The 17,170-nt window shown below is 38.6% G+C and overlaps 1 protein-coding gene across 1 annotated transcript; it reads right to left on the bottom strand.

The window, feature by feature from the left end:
- Positions 1–8,071: 8,071 nt before the first annotated feature.
- LOC132139984 (stromal cell-derived factor 2-like protein 1) lies at positions 8,072–10,723 on the bottom strand. Its single transcript, XM_059548727.1, has 3 exons — positions 10,443–10,723; positions 8,958–9,154; positions 8,072–8,863 (listed from the first exon to the last, which is right to left on the bottom strand). The coding sequence occupies exons 1-3, from the start codon at positions 10,618–10,620 to the stop codon at positions 8,585–8,587; spliced, it is 654 nt and encodes a 217-aa protein (XP_059404710.1). The 5' UTR covers positions 10,621–10,723; the 3' UTR covers positions 8,072–8,584.
- Positions 10,724–17,170: the final 6,447 nt, after the last annotated feature.

The following is a 17,170-nucleotide window of genomic DNA, read 5'->3' as shown; positions in this document are numbered from 1 at the left end:
AAATGGCGAAGATGGAGGTTCACACGAGTCTAGACCACCTAAATGTAGGGCCCAGATGTGTGCACGGTGTTGGATTCATTCCATGAACAACAGCATTGTTGTAGAGCACGCACCAGGCGTGTGAACCGCAGATTTTTGACCTAAGGTATATCTGTGATACCAGGTTTTTCCACTTATTTGAAAATGCCTACAGACCACGCCTCCTTCGAAAGAACATTTTGTACGACGGAGGTCGTTTTCGTTTGCATTGAAAACCACGTGTTCGATTAAGTAACACTCCAACAATGCTTTGAAGTGAGTTTCTCAACCTTTTGCATATTTCGGGAACTTCTGTATGAGGCCTGCCCGCAGAGAGGTGCAGAAAAGCACGAGCGGACACAAGTAATCATCTAAACGCCATTTTGTATGTTTTTTGTCCATTCGTAAATGTCACTATTATTATAGCTATTATTATTATAATATTAATATCCTCTTATAAAGTGTGATGGTCCTTTTACTGTTTTTAAATATACACCCTGTGTATGCTTGTTGTAAATAGCAACGTGTTGAATTTTCATTATTTTCTTTTATTATCAGAACCACACACACACACACACACACACATACATATATATATATATATATATTATATTATATTATATTATATAGGCTACTTATTTTTGGCTAAGATGCATTTATATTGCTTATGTAAATAATTGTATCCTGCATTTTATTCTTTATGATTAAATTAGTCTATATAATTACAATCTTTCTCGCAGGTAAAGTTTGTTTATTGTTTAATCGTTTTTCCTAATTCTTCTTAAATTGGAAATTTAAGATATTCAGATATTCATAATGTATTAATCACTATTGTGGGAATTAAAGTGTTTGATGCAAAGTGCCACCAGTGCTTCCATTTATTTGTAACTCTCCACTAAACAGAGCTGGTAGGTGTGTGACCATATATTTAGATTTTTATTTCTAATAAAGGAGCTCTTCCAGAAGGCAGAAGGAAGGGATGATTCTCTTGTTTGAGTCAGATCGGTGGGGGATGGGACTATTGTAAGGAATGTAGGGGGCAGGTCCCTTTCCAAGATGGGAGGAGAGGGAGGGAATGTGAGGAGGGGAGGTCGCACGTATGACATTTTACTCTGCAAGTCAAAATCTGCAAGGTTATGCAATTTGAACTTTTTGGTTGTGTCATCAAAGTAATGGACATCTGGCCAAACGAAGTGTAATCTATTAGTTGCTATTGGTTGTACGTAGGCAGGTTGGTGTGTGTGTGAATACACTTTGCGCAATACACACAGACTTTGTATATGCGAGTCAATATCGTGACACATAGTTTTGAATCAAATATATTACATGCAATTCATACAAAATAGCCTACATCTTATATGACGAACGCGTTTTTAACTCTGGAATTATTTCAGTAGCTATTATCCTTATGATTGTTTTTGTGTGTGACTTAAATAGGCATCTTGGGAGTGTAATTGTGATTGTAAAAAAAAAATTATATATATATATATATATATATATATATAAAACGCTAAAATTGTTAGAGCGAGAGAGATGAAAAAATACAATTGGCGTAAGAAGTCAGACATAATATTTTATTATTATTGATTTAATATTTATAAGTAGGCTATACGCGTTCTAACAAACATTCCGGAATCATTTTGTTATCACGTGTCAAGAAAAACAAAGAAGAACCATTGAAGACCATTATGACTTGACTGTGTCGAGGTTATAGGTAATAATAATTATTATTATTTATGAAAACGCACGCTTTATTCAAAAGAAGTAGGCTAGGCCTTAAGTCCTAAGACAACTTTGTGATAATCATGACTTAAAAAAAATAAAATCGTATTATTATTTGTTTTAAATTCATGTGGATTCACAGTAGCCTAAGGAATGCATTTTAAAACTTTAAATTAAATCAATGTTTAAGCCACTGGACCTTTTTTTAAGTCTTTTGTAAAAAATAAAATAAAAAATAAATAAAAGGAACGTTAACTTGGAACTCGGCACACGTGTTTTAAACTAGACCTATAAAAAGACTTATTTTCATCATCTCGAGCATTTGTTATTGACCCATGTATGTAGAGGCTCCACAGTGGAAGGCAAGCTTGAGACTCACAGGTCTGAACTGAGGAATGTTGCGCTATACCACAACGCGCATGCGCAGCGCATTCATAGGGCACTATAGCATACTGAGGCCTACAGATTCTCTGTTCCCATGATCTTGGTTCAGCTCTGAGCTAGTATTTTTTTTAAGCTTCACATGAGGAGTGGTAAGTTTGCATTCATCTGCAGATTTGGTAGCGCGTTCTATATTCTTATGTAGAACCTATATAGATAAAATTGCCATACGCTAATTCATATTGAACGCGTATTTGCATAGGCCTACTACATTTACTCAACAACGCGTAATGTTCTTCTACAAGACCACTATTTGTCAGTGTGTTCAGCTGATACACTACACCGGTCGTCTTATATCTTTTAGGGCGTCGTATTCTCGTCCTCTTGTCATGATTCAACATTTTCACTGTAAGTTCAATGCATGAAACCTGATTGGTAAAATGTTTAACGTGTTTTATTCACGAGGGGGACAAGTAAGATCATGCATGTGAATTCAATGTGAAATTCCCTAAGGAGGAAAAAAAATCCTGTTGTAGCATGTCGTTAACTCCAAGGCAGAAGCTGGTATGGTTGGAATTGCAGAGCGCCAAGACTGCTTTTGGACGCAGATAACCAAAGGGCCTACAATATGCTTTCCACTCAGTGCTTCTCATATTTGAATGCCTGAGTCAGTCCATTTGCGTTGTTTTGAAAGAATGCGTCTTTATTGATCGCATGCATGTATTGTTATTAGAAGATGATTGTTTTTAAGTAGCCCATTTAAAATGCCAGATGTGCTACAAATGATGTTTTTGAAAAAAAAAATTCACATGGTTTATGATTCTAAATGTTCATGATCGTTTCTTTACAAAATGCAGATTAAATTATATGTATGATTAAAGATGAAATCATTCAAACTCAACCATGTAAAAACCTCAACAGTTTGCTCTATTGAACATAACAACATTTTATATTAAATGTTTTGTTTAGCAGGAAATCAACTAAACTGAATTCTGCTTAAAATTAATTTTGAAAACCCCATTTTGCCCTTCACTTTGGTTTGTTTGTAGGCTCTTTCTTGCTGTGAAGGGTCAAATTTCACAAAGAGGTTTGCATATCATGGGTTGTAGGATCCATTTTCAGTCTCACCATTCAGGGATTTAAACCCCTAGTTATTGTGTTTTGCACAGGCATGTTTTTTTTTTCTTTTTCCCTAATCATGATAAATGCATCTTGCAGGCGAGACCCTATCAATATTGCCTCTGCTTTTTTCACTGTTTATGGAGTAGTGCAATATTGCTTATAGGGTCTTGACTTTAAGGGTAATCTGCAATTTCGGGAATATTCAGGGATTTGATTGTCCTTTGTCATTTTTATTAAAATGTGCAATGATGTTATTCTAAGAATTGAAAATCTGTGAATCTTTTTATGGAGAAAGAATGGGGTGGCTGCTTTAAACAATTTCATTTGAAATGCAATAAATAACACCTGTTTTACATTAAAACGAAATGGCCCACAAATATTTTGGTATGGTTGTAGATATAGCTGGCTTTTAGCAGTGCAAACAGCTATTATATTCTAACCTTTCCTAATATGAATTATAAAATTAAGTCATGGCAACAAGCTGTCCTTTGCACAGTCGAAAAACGACTAATTTTAAACAATATAGACCCAGGCTAGTTTCTTCAGCAATTTATTCAGATACTCTTTTCATGGACAAGTGTAAATCAGCATTTCTGTCAACTCGATGTGTATGGAAGGAAATATTTCCATTTTTGATCATGTAAATTTTTCCTCAACATGCTCTCATATAGTCTTTCTCAACATCATCTCAACTTCACAAGTCATTAGAGAAAGAAATTACTACAGCACTGTCATTTCAATAGACTTAAAATTTTTCTGAAACAACAATTTTAACTTCCTTTGTTTCTCTGTTGGCCATATCTAATAAAAACACAACTGTTTTTAGCTGAATTTGTATTTGCAAATTGTGATTTTTGAAATGCTATTGACTGCTGAACATTTTAACCGAATATCCTTTATTATAATATACAATATGTAATATATTTTAGGTTAAGCAGTTCAACATTAAATCAATATTAAGCAAGTTAATTCAACATTTCATAATGCATTTTGTATAAAAATCTAGCTCTCTAAATGTGGTTTCAAATAGTTGTAATTTTGTTCATATCATCATAATCCCATAATCAATAGCTTAACCTTGAGTGAGTCTGTGTATGCAGTAATATGGAAGCTGTGTAGAGGTCTTCGAAATGGATCATGAAAGGCATAAGAAAGCATTTCTTGTGATGGTCAGAGATTGACAGGTGTGTTTCTAAAGGCTGTTGAATGAGGGTTTTATTTTTTAGACCACCTGCAATGAGTGTTTATAAATTTGGCTATTTATAAATGATAAAAATGTAGTGTAATATGATGTAGAACAACAACATACTGTTTGTGTGAGCATGTTCTTGGTCCCATTGTTTGTCTGTTGCCTGACACTCTTTCCCTGTTGCACTACTGTGGGAGCTGCAGCTAGCAGTGCAATAATGAAAGGGCATCAGTCCACTGAACCAGACCACCAAACACACACCTTTCCCTTATTTACCCCAAACTACATGCTTCATGCTTCAACCCAGATGAGCCGCAGAGCACTAATCTGTCCATATACCTTCATTAAGTGGTGGTTTGTATTTACAATCTTTTATTTAGCAGACGCCTTTATCGACTTTTAAGAGACTTTGGATACAAATGAGGAATACAAGTGATTTTTGCTTTGGAAAATCTTTCACTTGCTCTGTAGGGCTACATAATCAGTCTTCAATAAAAGCAAAATGCATTAAGTAAATCTTGTATTTTTTTTATTAGTATTGCTGTTAATTGCTGAAAGAATACATGTATTTTGCCTGCTTTAGAAATTAAATGTCATTTTATTATTTATTGCTTAAAGTGTAGGAGGAAAATGTCATTGTATTTTCAGATAGGATGCTGTCCATAAATTGTATTTGCATTAATAATTTTACTTTTATAGTTTATTGTAAGAGACTTATTAGATTTATAGAAGTCTCATGCAGTAGCTTTGGTTTCTTGGCCATATTTAAGATTATAGTTTATTAGGTTTATAGGTTTGTTTTGATTTTGAATCTCCAAATGCTTGTTGAGAAAAAAAAAATATATATATATATATATTAAATGATTGGAATGAAGGTCCTTTCAGGCCAAAAACTAGAAGGATAACCAAATTATGCCCACACCTAAAGACAATAATGTGCTGTTTACTGTATATTCACGTGCCACTATCTCTTTAAAAGCATGCACTCTTTAAAATCGAATGGATTCTGACCGGTTGTCAATGTTTTATGCTTCATCAGCTGGAAAAAATATGTTCTGAAAAGGATTCCAATGATATCATTCCTCTGGGCCATTATAGTATGGACTTTGCTGTTCTTTAACGCTTACAACTATTAAAACTAAATATTGTTATCTTTATAGTTATCGTCCTTGGTGTGAATGGTCCTTAAAAACGTATTTAAAAAAAGAATATATATTTTTTGCATTAATTAACTGCTATTGTGACCAGTTTATGTCTTTGTGTTTCTTAAATTGCCATGGGGACAATTTTGCATTCAAGTTGACTTTCTGAAGGCATATTTCAGATCCAGTCGCCCTGTTCACAGAAGTGGTTCACACTATATTTCGACGTCAGACACTTCGGTTTGCTGGTCACTCTCAACAATATTCGGCCCTCGATCGCATTTATGCTGTAACCTCAATACTTGTCTTCTCTTGAGTACAATGTTTTTTCATAGCTCTTCACTTGACCCTGCGAGGACACGTGTTTTCATGACTACCCCATCCATGTGGATTCTCAGTTCAGCTATTCATTTGATTATGTATAGTGCAATAGAGAGCTTTTAAGCTATTTACCCCATGTGACACTAGGCTCCCTTAGTGCAGTATGTATCTCACATATGGTGACAGACCTGATGGGTAATACTTACAACCAGTTATCAGCTCTTTTTTAATGGCCTATGTTGCGTAGCAATAATTAATGTTGACAAACAGCTGCAATAAATGTGTAGAATCGACATAGAAGATCTACATAGCCTTGCTTGGCACAAAAGGCCTATATGAAGATAATAACACGAAGTGTCTTTGTTACAGATGCAGTTCAGTTTAGATGAAAATACATTTTTGTACGATATTAATTGAGTCGCTCTCAGATGATGAAACCCTGTGTTATGTCGCCATCTTCTGGGAAGACAAAAAAACAAAAGTAGGTTTGACTTCAACCCACTGCCTCTGTGCGTTTTACCTCTCAAAGGAAGATAAAAATTGTTTATAAAACAGTTTATCAAAATTAAGTTTAAAATTAGTACACGTGTGTGAAACTTAAAATGAGCATTAGTATTAAAATTAAGATAACATTTTATATGTTTGACAACTCTTAATTTCATTTTAAATTAGATAGCGCTTAAGATAGGCTAGTTCATGTAAATTGAAGTTTAAATAAGCAATATGAAAATGTATTTAACACATAATAAAACTTCATATGTTTAATCTATAAGTTTAATTGTATGCTAATTACTCTAATATGTTGAGCATCATGTATTAATGATCCATAATCTTATTACAAGTCTGTCTTACCAGTTGTTTTACATGCTTTTTCATTCATTGGTCTCTTCAATTATTTACTGGCTTCTGTTTCAACAGGTAAAGTGGGACATTGCTATTCATCTAATCGGTTTAATCATCATTATGTGCATTTTCCCATTTCTCTAATCCACATCATCCTAAAATAGAGAGGGAGGTTATAAATGAGATCCTTTGGTTTTGACATCTTTCAGAGAGGCGAGTCATATTACAGCTCTATAACAGTATCATATTTAATCAGCAGTGGTGGGAAAAACTATGAGAAGTCGAACTACAAAACTTACTGAGGCAAAAACGTATCTGAATAGAAATTTCTAAACAGTAAAAGGATAGAGTCACGGTTTCAGTCAAGGAAGTTTAATCAGTGCAGTTTGAAAATGTACATAACTAATTTAGTAAAAAAAAAAAAAAAGATCCTTGATTTCCGTGTTCGATTAAGAATATTAAGTTATTTTTAATAGACCTATTGTTTTCCGTTGCTGTTTACATTGTCATATCTACGAGGCTAAAACATTTGGGACAACTTATTAAGAGTATCCCACTTTAACTGTATTCATTCAGGCAGTGAATACTAAAGTAAAACCATAATGAATGAATATGGGATGTGATTCAAACTGCGTAAGCTTACAGAAACTTACATTTTGTTTAAATTGAATGACAGGGTTATTGTAAAAATATTTGTGGCGGAAACTGTGCTTCCCGTGGTGAATTTTTGTAAATATTTGAGTAAAAAACATAACAAAAAAAAAAAGGTCTCGAAACATATTTATATAAAGAGTAAATATATAAATAATAAAGCATTTAGATCGTTAGTAAGCTGTTTACTTGTTTTAATTAAAAAAAACCTAATAATTAACTGTAGGCTACATTTAACAAATTACATTCTTAAAAACAGCAGTTTTCATTTGGTTATATCAATGTTCAGTGTTTCATTATTCTAATATGAAACGGTTAGTCATTTGTCCTCACTGTGCATTATTACACATATTGTTTACAGTCCTAGACACATTTCACAGCAATAGTTCTTTCGTTTCAATATTCACGCACTATGTGCCAAACAGTAGCTGAATGCTGCCCCCGTTTGGATGCAGTGTGTCATCTCTGATTTTCCAGAAAAGCGAGATGAGCAGAAATATGCATTTGCATTTGTAATTTTAGAGTGATCTTTAATAAAGTCTAGACAGTGTGGAGAATTTATTGACTTGGATTCAGAAATCTGGGCATCACAACAATGCGTCTGCTTGTTCGCAATTTTTTTAATGATATGGTTCTTTAAAACATATTAGTTGTTCTAACTGAAATTAAAATGTACCTACAGTATGTTTTCAAAAAACTTTATTTATGGTTTCACCAAATTATGTACATATTGGGTCATATACAGTATGAGGCGGAAAACAACTATTGGGAATTACAGTACTATAGAAAACTTCAACCAAAGCACATTTCATCCCCCTCCCCCACTGAATTCAGAAAGATTACAGGATTTCACAGGTGCAGAAACACTATTTTATAGTACAATGTCATTTGTTCCAGTAGTAATCCAGTCTAAATATAAATAATACTAAATACTCAGTTTTAAAGCCCAAAATCCTGGTTTGTCATGTAATTTTATTCCCTTATGTACAAACAAACACATACCAATCATACGAAATCTTGTCAAACGAACCGTTTTGCCTTTTTGTCCATTTTGTGAGTGGCTTTAGTCTCAAAAATTATTTGACCAATAAAAGTACAACTTTATAGAAACTGAAGGTGTATATATAGAGAGGGTTTCACAGCATGTGTGAGTAGAGTTCTCAGTCGCTCTCACTACAATAATGAAGCGGCATCATCAGAGCTCATCATGACGCACTGGATCACTGCTGGGCTGAATAAAAACCCCCTCCATCACCTTCCAATAGTTATGCTGATTGGGTGAAGGCATTCCATGGACCTCACGCTGGCCTCTGATTGGCTGACCGTACTGCTCTCCGGTTACACTGAGGAAAACCTCGGTGCCGACATGTTTGAATCGCACCGCGTCATCACGTTCCCAGTATGTTGCACTGCACTGCACGCTCCATACGTCTAAATCATCTCCTTCTCCATTTTCACCAAATGCACTCACTTCCTGCAAACGTAAAACAAATCATCATGATGATATCATTCAAATCCGGCCTGTTACAGTCACCAGAACATGAAGGGTAAGACAGAAGAGGATCTACTTGGTGGTTAGACAGTGGGGAGCTGAAGTGATGTGAGTGTAGATTGCGTCCGGTCTTCATGTGTGTAATCCGGATGGCCTGTCCGCATCGAATAGGCTCCCCACGCTGACAAACTTTGTCTGGTTTCCCACGGATACGCCAGTAGCTGTTGGCATCATCGGCCGAATCCACACCGGTTACTGATTGCTGGCCACTTCCTGTAAAACAGGATATCGTGCAAACAATGTTTAATTTCAGCATATATGTATATCATCTTCAACCTCATATTCATTTACTACTGTATTTATATAGTACTCCAAAATACAAAATAAGAATAGAAAATACAAAATAATAATACCTTAATAGCCCATAGTACAATATATATATATTTATATTTAGAAATAAATAATAATAATAACCAGATATTTTAGCAGTTCTTTAGGAAAAATGTTTGTATAATTGATCTTTGATATGATGTCATTAATATGACTAATTATAACAATATTAAATCATTATCATATGTATATATATATATATATATATATATATATATATATATATATATATATATATATATATATATAAAATGTTGCTTATTCATGGTGTTCTGGGTATTATTTTGTTTCTTCTGAAGTTCTTTCGGTCAGTTAAACACACAGATAATTACACAACAATTTTACCTAAACAACTGCTAAAACATCTGGATTCATTGTGTGTGAAATATCAATTTATCATCATCACTATTTTGGTCCACTTCTGTATAGACGCATATAGATAATTAAACAAATATTTTAACTAAGCAATACCTTAAAAATCTGGATGACCAAGTTAAATATCACTTATCAATATTATGTTATTATTAGTCGTAGTGATTTCTATTATATTTGTTTTTTTATTTAGGCTGGAATTATTTTGGTCAGTTTTTGTGTAGACATACAGATAGTTGTACAAACATTTTTACCTAAAGAACTTGCTCAAATGTCTGGTTCCACCAAGTTAAATATAATTTTGTTATTATCAATAAAAATAATAACAACAACAACTATTCAGGGTTATTTTGGTCAGTTTCTGTATAGACACAACTTGAAAAGCAAACACACACACACATATACATATATATATAAAACCATGAAAGGAATTCACGCCACTCGAATGAATACCACAAGTATTACCATTGTACATTTTGTAGTGCACCTGTCATGATTACTTGGATCGTTCAGGTAAACATGATACATCCTAACCAACAGAAATAAAGCCCCCGGGGATGAATGAGAGTCTATAATTGGCTAACGTACAAATAAATACTTTACTGTTTAGAAATATCACCAGTTGTTAGCTTCTTGGCTAATGCATGCATGCACCAACTGCTATTACACAATGTTTTCAATATAAGTGCATAAAAGACTACAATCGAATATTAATCTGCTTAATTAAACAACAGCATTCTCTGAGAGCTTCGCTGATCAAATTGCTATAGTTTATAGATTATAGTTTATGTCACTCTACCTGATCCGTATTTGACATCATGCGAGTGCAGTCTGACACTGTGCCGAGTGTTCATCAGTTTGACCAGAGAGCCACACGTCACATAGCTGGAGTCCAGATCACGAGCGCCGCACTGGGCACACATCAAACACACTAAAATCAAATCCACAAAGACAAATATAACTCGAAATGGTCTCATTGTTACAGCTCGCGTCTGTGTACATCACAGAAAGATGGATACGGAGAACCCCATTCAAACGCGGACACGCTTTCTAACCAATCGCATCATGACAAGTCCGAAACCAAGGAAGTGATCCACGCGCACACACGGAAGGCAGTGATTGGACGAGGACGCTGTGACGTCACGACATATTAATGAACGTCACTATATATATATATATATATATATATATATATATATATATATACACACACATATATATAACACATATATATATATATACATATATATATATATACATATACATATATATATATATATATATATATATATATATATTAACAAACAAACACAAAATTATCAAACAGTAAATGAAACCACTGATTTTTTTTTTTATTAAAATTATTTGCATAACATTTCAGTATATTTACATGGCAACCTGCACAGTTCAACCTTCGGTTAAAATCGTCCCCATATTTACTTTATTTATTTACCTTATTTATTATGTTAACCTTATTTAATTTATTTCATTATTTTTACTTTATAATTCCCTTTTGATTAGCCAAGAAAGTGTAATCCTAATTTAACACTTCTTTTGAAACAGGTGTTTGAAACTAACAAAGTAGAGGGAAATTGGACTTTAGCCTCTAAACGCCATAAATAGATACTGAGAAATAGTGACAACATTACATGTGACAGCTTGCCCAGGCCTCCACTATAACTTAATAAAGAATTCATGTTCACTTAGTGTTTCTCACTACTATTTGTACCATTCTTTCACCAGGAGCCGCTTATACACAGGATGATGAATTCCTGTGTTTAACAAATGCTGATATATATATATATATATATATATATATATATATATATATATATATATATATATAGCAGAACAAGACAGGCTTCTGGGGTTTAATAGTTTTAAAGGGAATGTATCAAATTTCTAAATGGCATTAAATCCCACTGTTTGGAGTAAACTGTGATGCTACAGTGTTATTCTAACACATAATGTAAGTGGCTGAAGTTGAAAAAACTTGAACATGTGCAAACAAAGATCATAAACATGATACTTTATGATGTTTTCCTTATTCCTAAACGAGGTTATGTGTCTTGGGAAAACATTCAGTAGCCTCCATAGACACGTAAGCAAAGTCACACCTGCTGCCAGAAGTATGTGTACAAGGATAACATTCAGCTTAAATTCATAACATTGACAACCGCAAAATCATGGATCTGGTGAGTATGCCTATAGTTTATTATTATTGTTTATTAATTATCTGATAAAAAAATTATATAAATGTTTATAACTTGTATCTAAAACATTTCTGAAACACCACATTGTCATCATTTCATTCAGTCTCTATTATTCCTAAAGTGTTTAGAAGCACATACTGTGTTTTTGGTGGCCAACATCTTGGAAAACAAATCAAATTAATCATTTTAAGAACAAATAAGAACACGATTCCATGGCATGCAGTGATCATATGGTATAAATATATATATTTTTTAAATAAAAAAAAATCAAATATCCACTTAAAACATATATTTATAATTTAAAAATAGACTTTGACATAAATCAGGAAGAGAAACCTCTCATTTGTAAGTTGCTTTGTAATGTAAATGGAATGTAAGTAACTTTGAAATGGCATAACATCTCGGTTAGGTATGTAACCTTGGTTCCCTGAATAGGGAACGAGATGCTGCGGTGACGTCACCACGTATGGGAACACCTTCGGTGTAACGAATGTCTGAAGCCCTATACCATCCCGCCAATCCTATTGGCCAAATAGCCCATTTCACTCAGATTTCATGACGAAGAAGAAGAAAGCTATCAAGGTATGGCACGGCCAGAACCGCAGCATCTCGTTCCCTATTCAGGGAACCAAGGTTACATACGTAACCGAGATGTTCCCTTTCATAGGTCACTTCGATGCTGCGGTGACGTCACCACGTATGGGAACGCTATACCATCACGCCTGACGTACCTGATAGCTTGGATTCAAGGAAGCATCTGCTCAAGCGGAGATAACCCGGGAGCCAGGAGCCATCCTCACATCCAGACTGTAAGACCTGATAAAAGTGCTCGGTGAGGACCAGCCTGCCGCAGCACAGATATCATCCATAGAAGATCCACTGAGAAAGGCTTGAGAAGAAGCCACTGCTCTCGTGGATTGACCTTTTACTCCTAACGGCGAAGCGAGCCCGCGCGCCTCATAGGCTAAATATATTGCCTCCACCAGCCAATGGGACATGCGTTGTTTGTAACCGCATGGCCTTTATTCCTTTGTCCAAACAGACAACAGCTGGTCAGACTCAACCATGGGGCAGTACGATCCAAATAAGTCTTAAGCTCTCACAGGGCAAGACTTAGATCTCCAGACTTCGCCACTGCAGGGGAAAAAGCCTCCAGGACCACCTGCTGAAAGCGACAGGGATAGATGCGACCTAGGGACATAATTAGGCCTTGGTCGCAACAACACTTCCACAGAGTCTGTGCTATAAAAGTCAGGATTTATCCGGAACAAATTCCAAGGGCTCAAACAGATGCCCTGATAAACCATGCAACACAATGGAAAAACCATGAAGGAACGCGCACGGGGCGGAAAGGCCTCAGCCGTCGCGCACCCTGTATGAACGAGAAACAGTGGATGACGTCCCACTGAGGCACCATTTATATATTCGTGGTAAACTGAATGGCTGCCACGTAAACCTTAGGGTAGCTGGTGTCACTCCATCCGAAAAACGTTCCTGAAAGAACTCCAGTACTGACGCACTGGGCAGTAAACTGGATCCATATTATGAGTTTCACACCAGGCCGTAAACAGTCTCCACCTGAAAGCATATAAGTGTCTCGTAGAAGCTGCTCTAGAATTCAGTATAGTCTCGGTAATTTCAGCAGAAAGACCGAGACATATGAACTCACTCCGCTCACAGGCCACGCCCACAGATTCCATAGATCTGGCCTCGGGTGCCAAATCAGTCCCTCATGGAGAACCCGCTAACAGATTGATCAGATCCACAAACCACGGCTGTGTGTGTGCCACCGCGGAGCCACCAACAGCAGCTGTTCCACTCTGTCCACCCGTATTCTGCATAATACCGCCGGAATCAGACAGATTGGGGGAAAACGCATACAAACTGGTCCTGGGCCAGTTGTGGGCTAAGCATCCAAGCCCAGGGGTGCTGGAGGGCATAGGGAGAACCAAAGCGGGTAATGCGTAGTCGTGTTTGACGCAAAGAAATCCCCTTCGCTTCCCCGAAAATCTGCCATAGGAGACTACTGTTTGGGGGTGCAATCCCCACTCCGCTTGCTCCAGAGTCTGCCTGGATAGCAAATTCGCTCCAAAGTCCAACGTCCGGGGACATGAACAGCTCGGATCGATAGAATTTAGTTCTGAAACCAAAGAACATGTTTCGCCAGCCTGCACAGGGGGCGAGAGCATAATCCTCTCTGATGATTCAGGTATGATACAACCGCTGTGTTGTCTGATCTGAGCAGCACATGACGGCTGATCAGCAGATTCGAGAAATACTGGAGAGCCAGAAAAACAGCCAGTAATTCCAACCTGTTTATGTGCCAACTCCCTTGACAAACAGCTCCCCAGTCGGTCAAAGACGGATCCGTCGTGACAGTCTCTCGGGAAGCGCAAATCCCCAGCCGGACTCCGGTCAGGAGAATTCAGTTGACATACATAGTTTTAGCGCCATCACACATCGCCGTGTCACCGGAATCGTCCGATGCGGAGACAACGGAGTGAAACATTCCATGTGTAAGCCCAGGCTGTTAAATGATCCAGCACAAGATCCCCATGAGAGTGTGCTTGAGTCTGCGATTGCGCTAAACACCAGCCAATCGCCTAAAATAGTTCAAACACGAACGCCCTGCGGCCGCAACGGGGCCAGAGATCCATCCATGCACTTTGAGAAGTACTGATACGCTTTGCTCTCTAAAGCGAATCTGAGGAACTACCTGAGTCTCCTGATGATCATCAAAATCTTGAATTTCCTCAGCCTGACTGCAAGATTCAGATGGTGTAAATCCAGAATGGGTCGTAATCCGCCGTGTTTTTTTTTTTTTTTCCACAAAATGACGGCTGTAAAAACCCCCGCCTCCATCTGAGAGGGGTGTACTTCCTCTATAGCCCCTTTGCTCAGCAGAGTTGACATCTCCTGTCGCAGCACCGCTATTTCCATCGGCTTCGCCACCGTGGAAAGAATTCTGCGGAAAGGAGGCGGGCCTTATTGAAACTGAATGGTGTATCCGTGACAAATCGTGCGGTCTCAAAATTTCCGCTGCAACGCTGTCATACATGTTAAAATGTCCGGGCACGAAAAGCTTGTGGCGTTCGTGCACAGGGGAAGTGTATGTATAAGAGCCGTTGCGTCTCATTGTGTATAATCCTGAAACGTGTCCACGGCAGGAATTAGGCCAACAGATTGAACATCGGCTCTGCCGCTAGTGAAAAACGGCGGCTGTGCGAGCTGTCATAAATGGGTCGTCTGTGCAGGACCCTTGAATCGCCCCTCGAATTCTGAAAGCTGGGTTGCGCAGAGTGTCTGGGGGAACGTTTGGCATTACAGCTCAACCCAATGCTGCTCGAAGCACCGTTTGCTGCGAGGCAGACAATGTAGAGTGTGGGGACTGCAGTGAGAGGGTTAGATGTGCATAGCAATCCAACAGCACTCTCTGGTGGCGAGCACAGTCCCTGGCAAACATTAAGGAAAACGCATGCGTCAAACTCGCTGCGTTTCGTTCTGTATAATCCCGAAGCGTATCCACGGCAGGTTTAATCCAACAAGATAAACATCGGGCCACGCTGCTAGCGAGAACGCGGCAGCTGTGTGAGCCGTCATACACTGGCCATCTTTGCCAGCCTCCGCGCCGTCCCTCAAACTCTGAAGGCTGAATTGTGCAGAGTGTCTGAGGGGGCGTGCGAATGAGAGCTCAGTTCAATGACGCTCGAGGTGCCTTTGCTGCGAGACAGTCAATGTTAGAGAACATGAAGGAAACGCATGCATCAAACTCGCTGCGTTTCGTTGTGTATAATCCTGAAGCGTATCCACGGCAGGATTTAATCCAACAAGATCAAATCGGGCCACGCCGCTAGCGAGAACGCGGCGGCCGTGTGAACCGTCATCCGCTGGCCATCTTTGCCAGCCTCCGCGCCGTCCCTCAAACTCTGAAGGCTGGATTGTGCAGAGTGTCTGAGGGGGCGCTCAAATGATAGCTCAGTTAAATGACGCTCAAGGTGCCCTTGCTGCGAGACAGTCAAATGTTAGGGTGTGGAAACTGCAGTGAGAGGCTTAGATGTGCATTAGCAGTCCAACAGCGCTCTCTGGAGGCGGGCACAGTCCCTGGCAAACATGAAGGAAAAACGCATGCGTCACATTCGCTGCGTTTCGTTGTGTATAATCCTGAAGCGTATCCACGGCAGGATTTAATCCAACAAGATAAACATCGGGCCACGCCGCTATCAAGAACGCGGCGGCTGTGTGAACCGTCATACGCTGGCCATATTTGCCAGCCTCCGCGCCGTCCCTCAAACTCTGAAGGCTGGATTGTGCAGAGTGTCTGAGGGGGCGCGCGAATGATAGCTCCGTTCAATGTCGCTCGAGGTGCCTTTGCTGCGAGACAGTCAAAGTTAGAGTTTGGGGACTGCAGTGAGAGGGTAGATGTGCATTAGCAGTCTAACAGCACTCTCAGTGAAGGGCATAGTCCCTGGCATATTAACATGAAGAAAAGCGTGTGCGTCAAACTCGCTGGGTTTCGTTGTATATAATCCTGAAGCGTATCCACGGCAGGATTCAATCCAACAAGATAACATCGGTCCAAGTCGCTAGCGAAAACGCGGCGGCTGTGTGAGCCGTAATCCACCATTTGAAGAGCAAAACTGTTGATTAATGCGCTCGAGTGGTGGAGAGCGAGCACATGGAACTCCAGTGCATCACTGTATTCATAGTCAAGCCGCACATATCGCCCCTAACCAACACCTCGTGCGGGGCCTCGGCGACCGCAGAAGCGAAACGGTGGGGGTTAGACGCGAGGCGACTTAAGAAATACACTCCAGAGCGCGGATACTTCCTATTGGCGTTAGTGCACAGGGGAAGTGTATGCATATTTTACTGTAGCCATAGGCTATCAAGGAGAGAACCTCTAGAGAGGCTGCAACGAACTTCTCATAAGTGCCTCCTCGTGATAACCCATCATACGGCTCCTACCTTTCGTTGACTCATCGCGTCCGCGGAGAGGAGTATACTGCTCGTAGATGATCACTGAGAACGCGAGATAATAGGGCACAGAAGATTCGCTTCGTACTGAAGGAATGAAATCTGAGTGAAATGGCGCGCGGCACCAGGTATATATATGCGTACGCATGCATGGGCGGTGCCACGCGCTATTTGGCCAATAGGATTGGCGGGATGGTATAGGGATTCAGACATTCGTCACACCGAAGGTGTTCCCATACGTGGTGACGTCACCGCAGCATCGAAGTGACCTATGAAAGGGAAGCCTGTTTATACATGGGGCGATGTTTTATTCACATCCGGTAGAGGGCGCTACAACTCC

Source organism: Carassius carassius, chromosome 4, assembly GCF_963082965.1.
Source record: "Carassius carassius chromosome 4, fCarCar2.1, whole genome shotgun sequence".
NCBI classification, from domain to species: Eukaryota; Metazoa; Chordata; class Actinopteri; order Cypriniformes; family Cyprinidae; genus Carassius; species Carassius carassius.
Note: the sequence above shows the minus strand (reverse complement) of the source record. Positions and strands in the feature narration are given on the sequence as shown.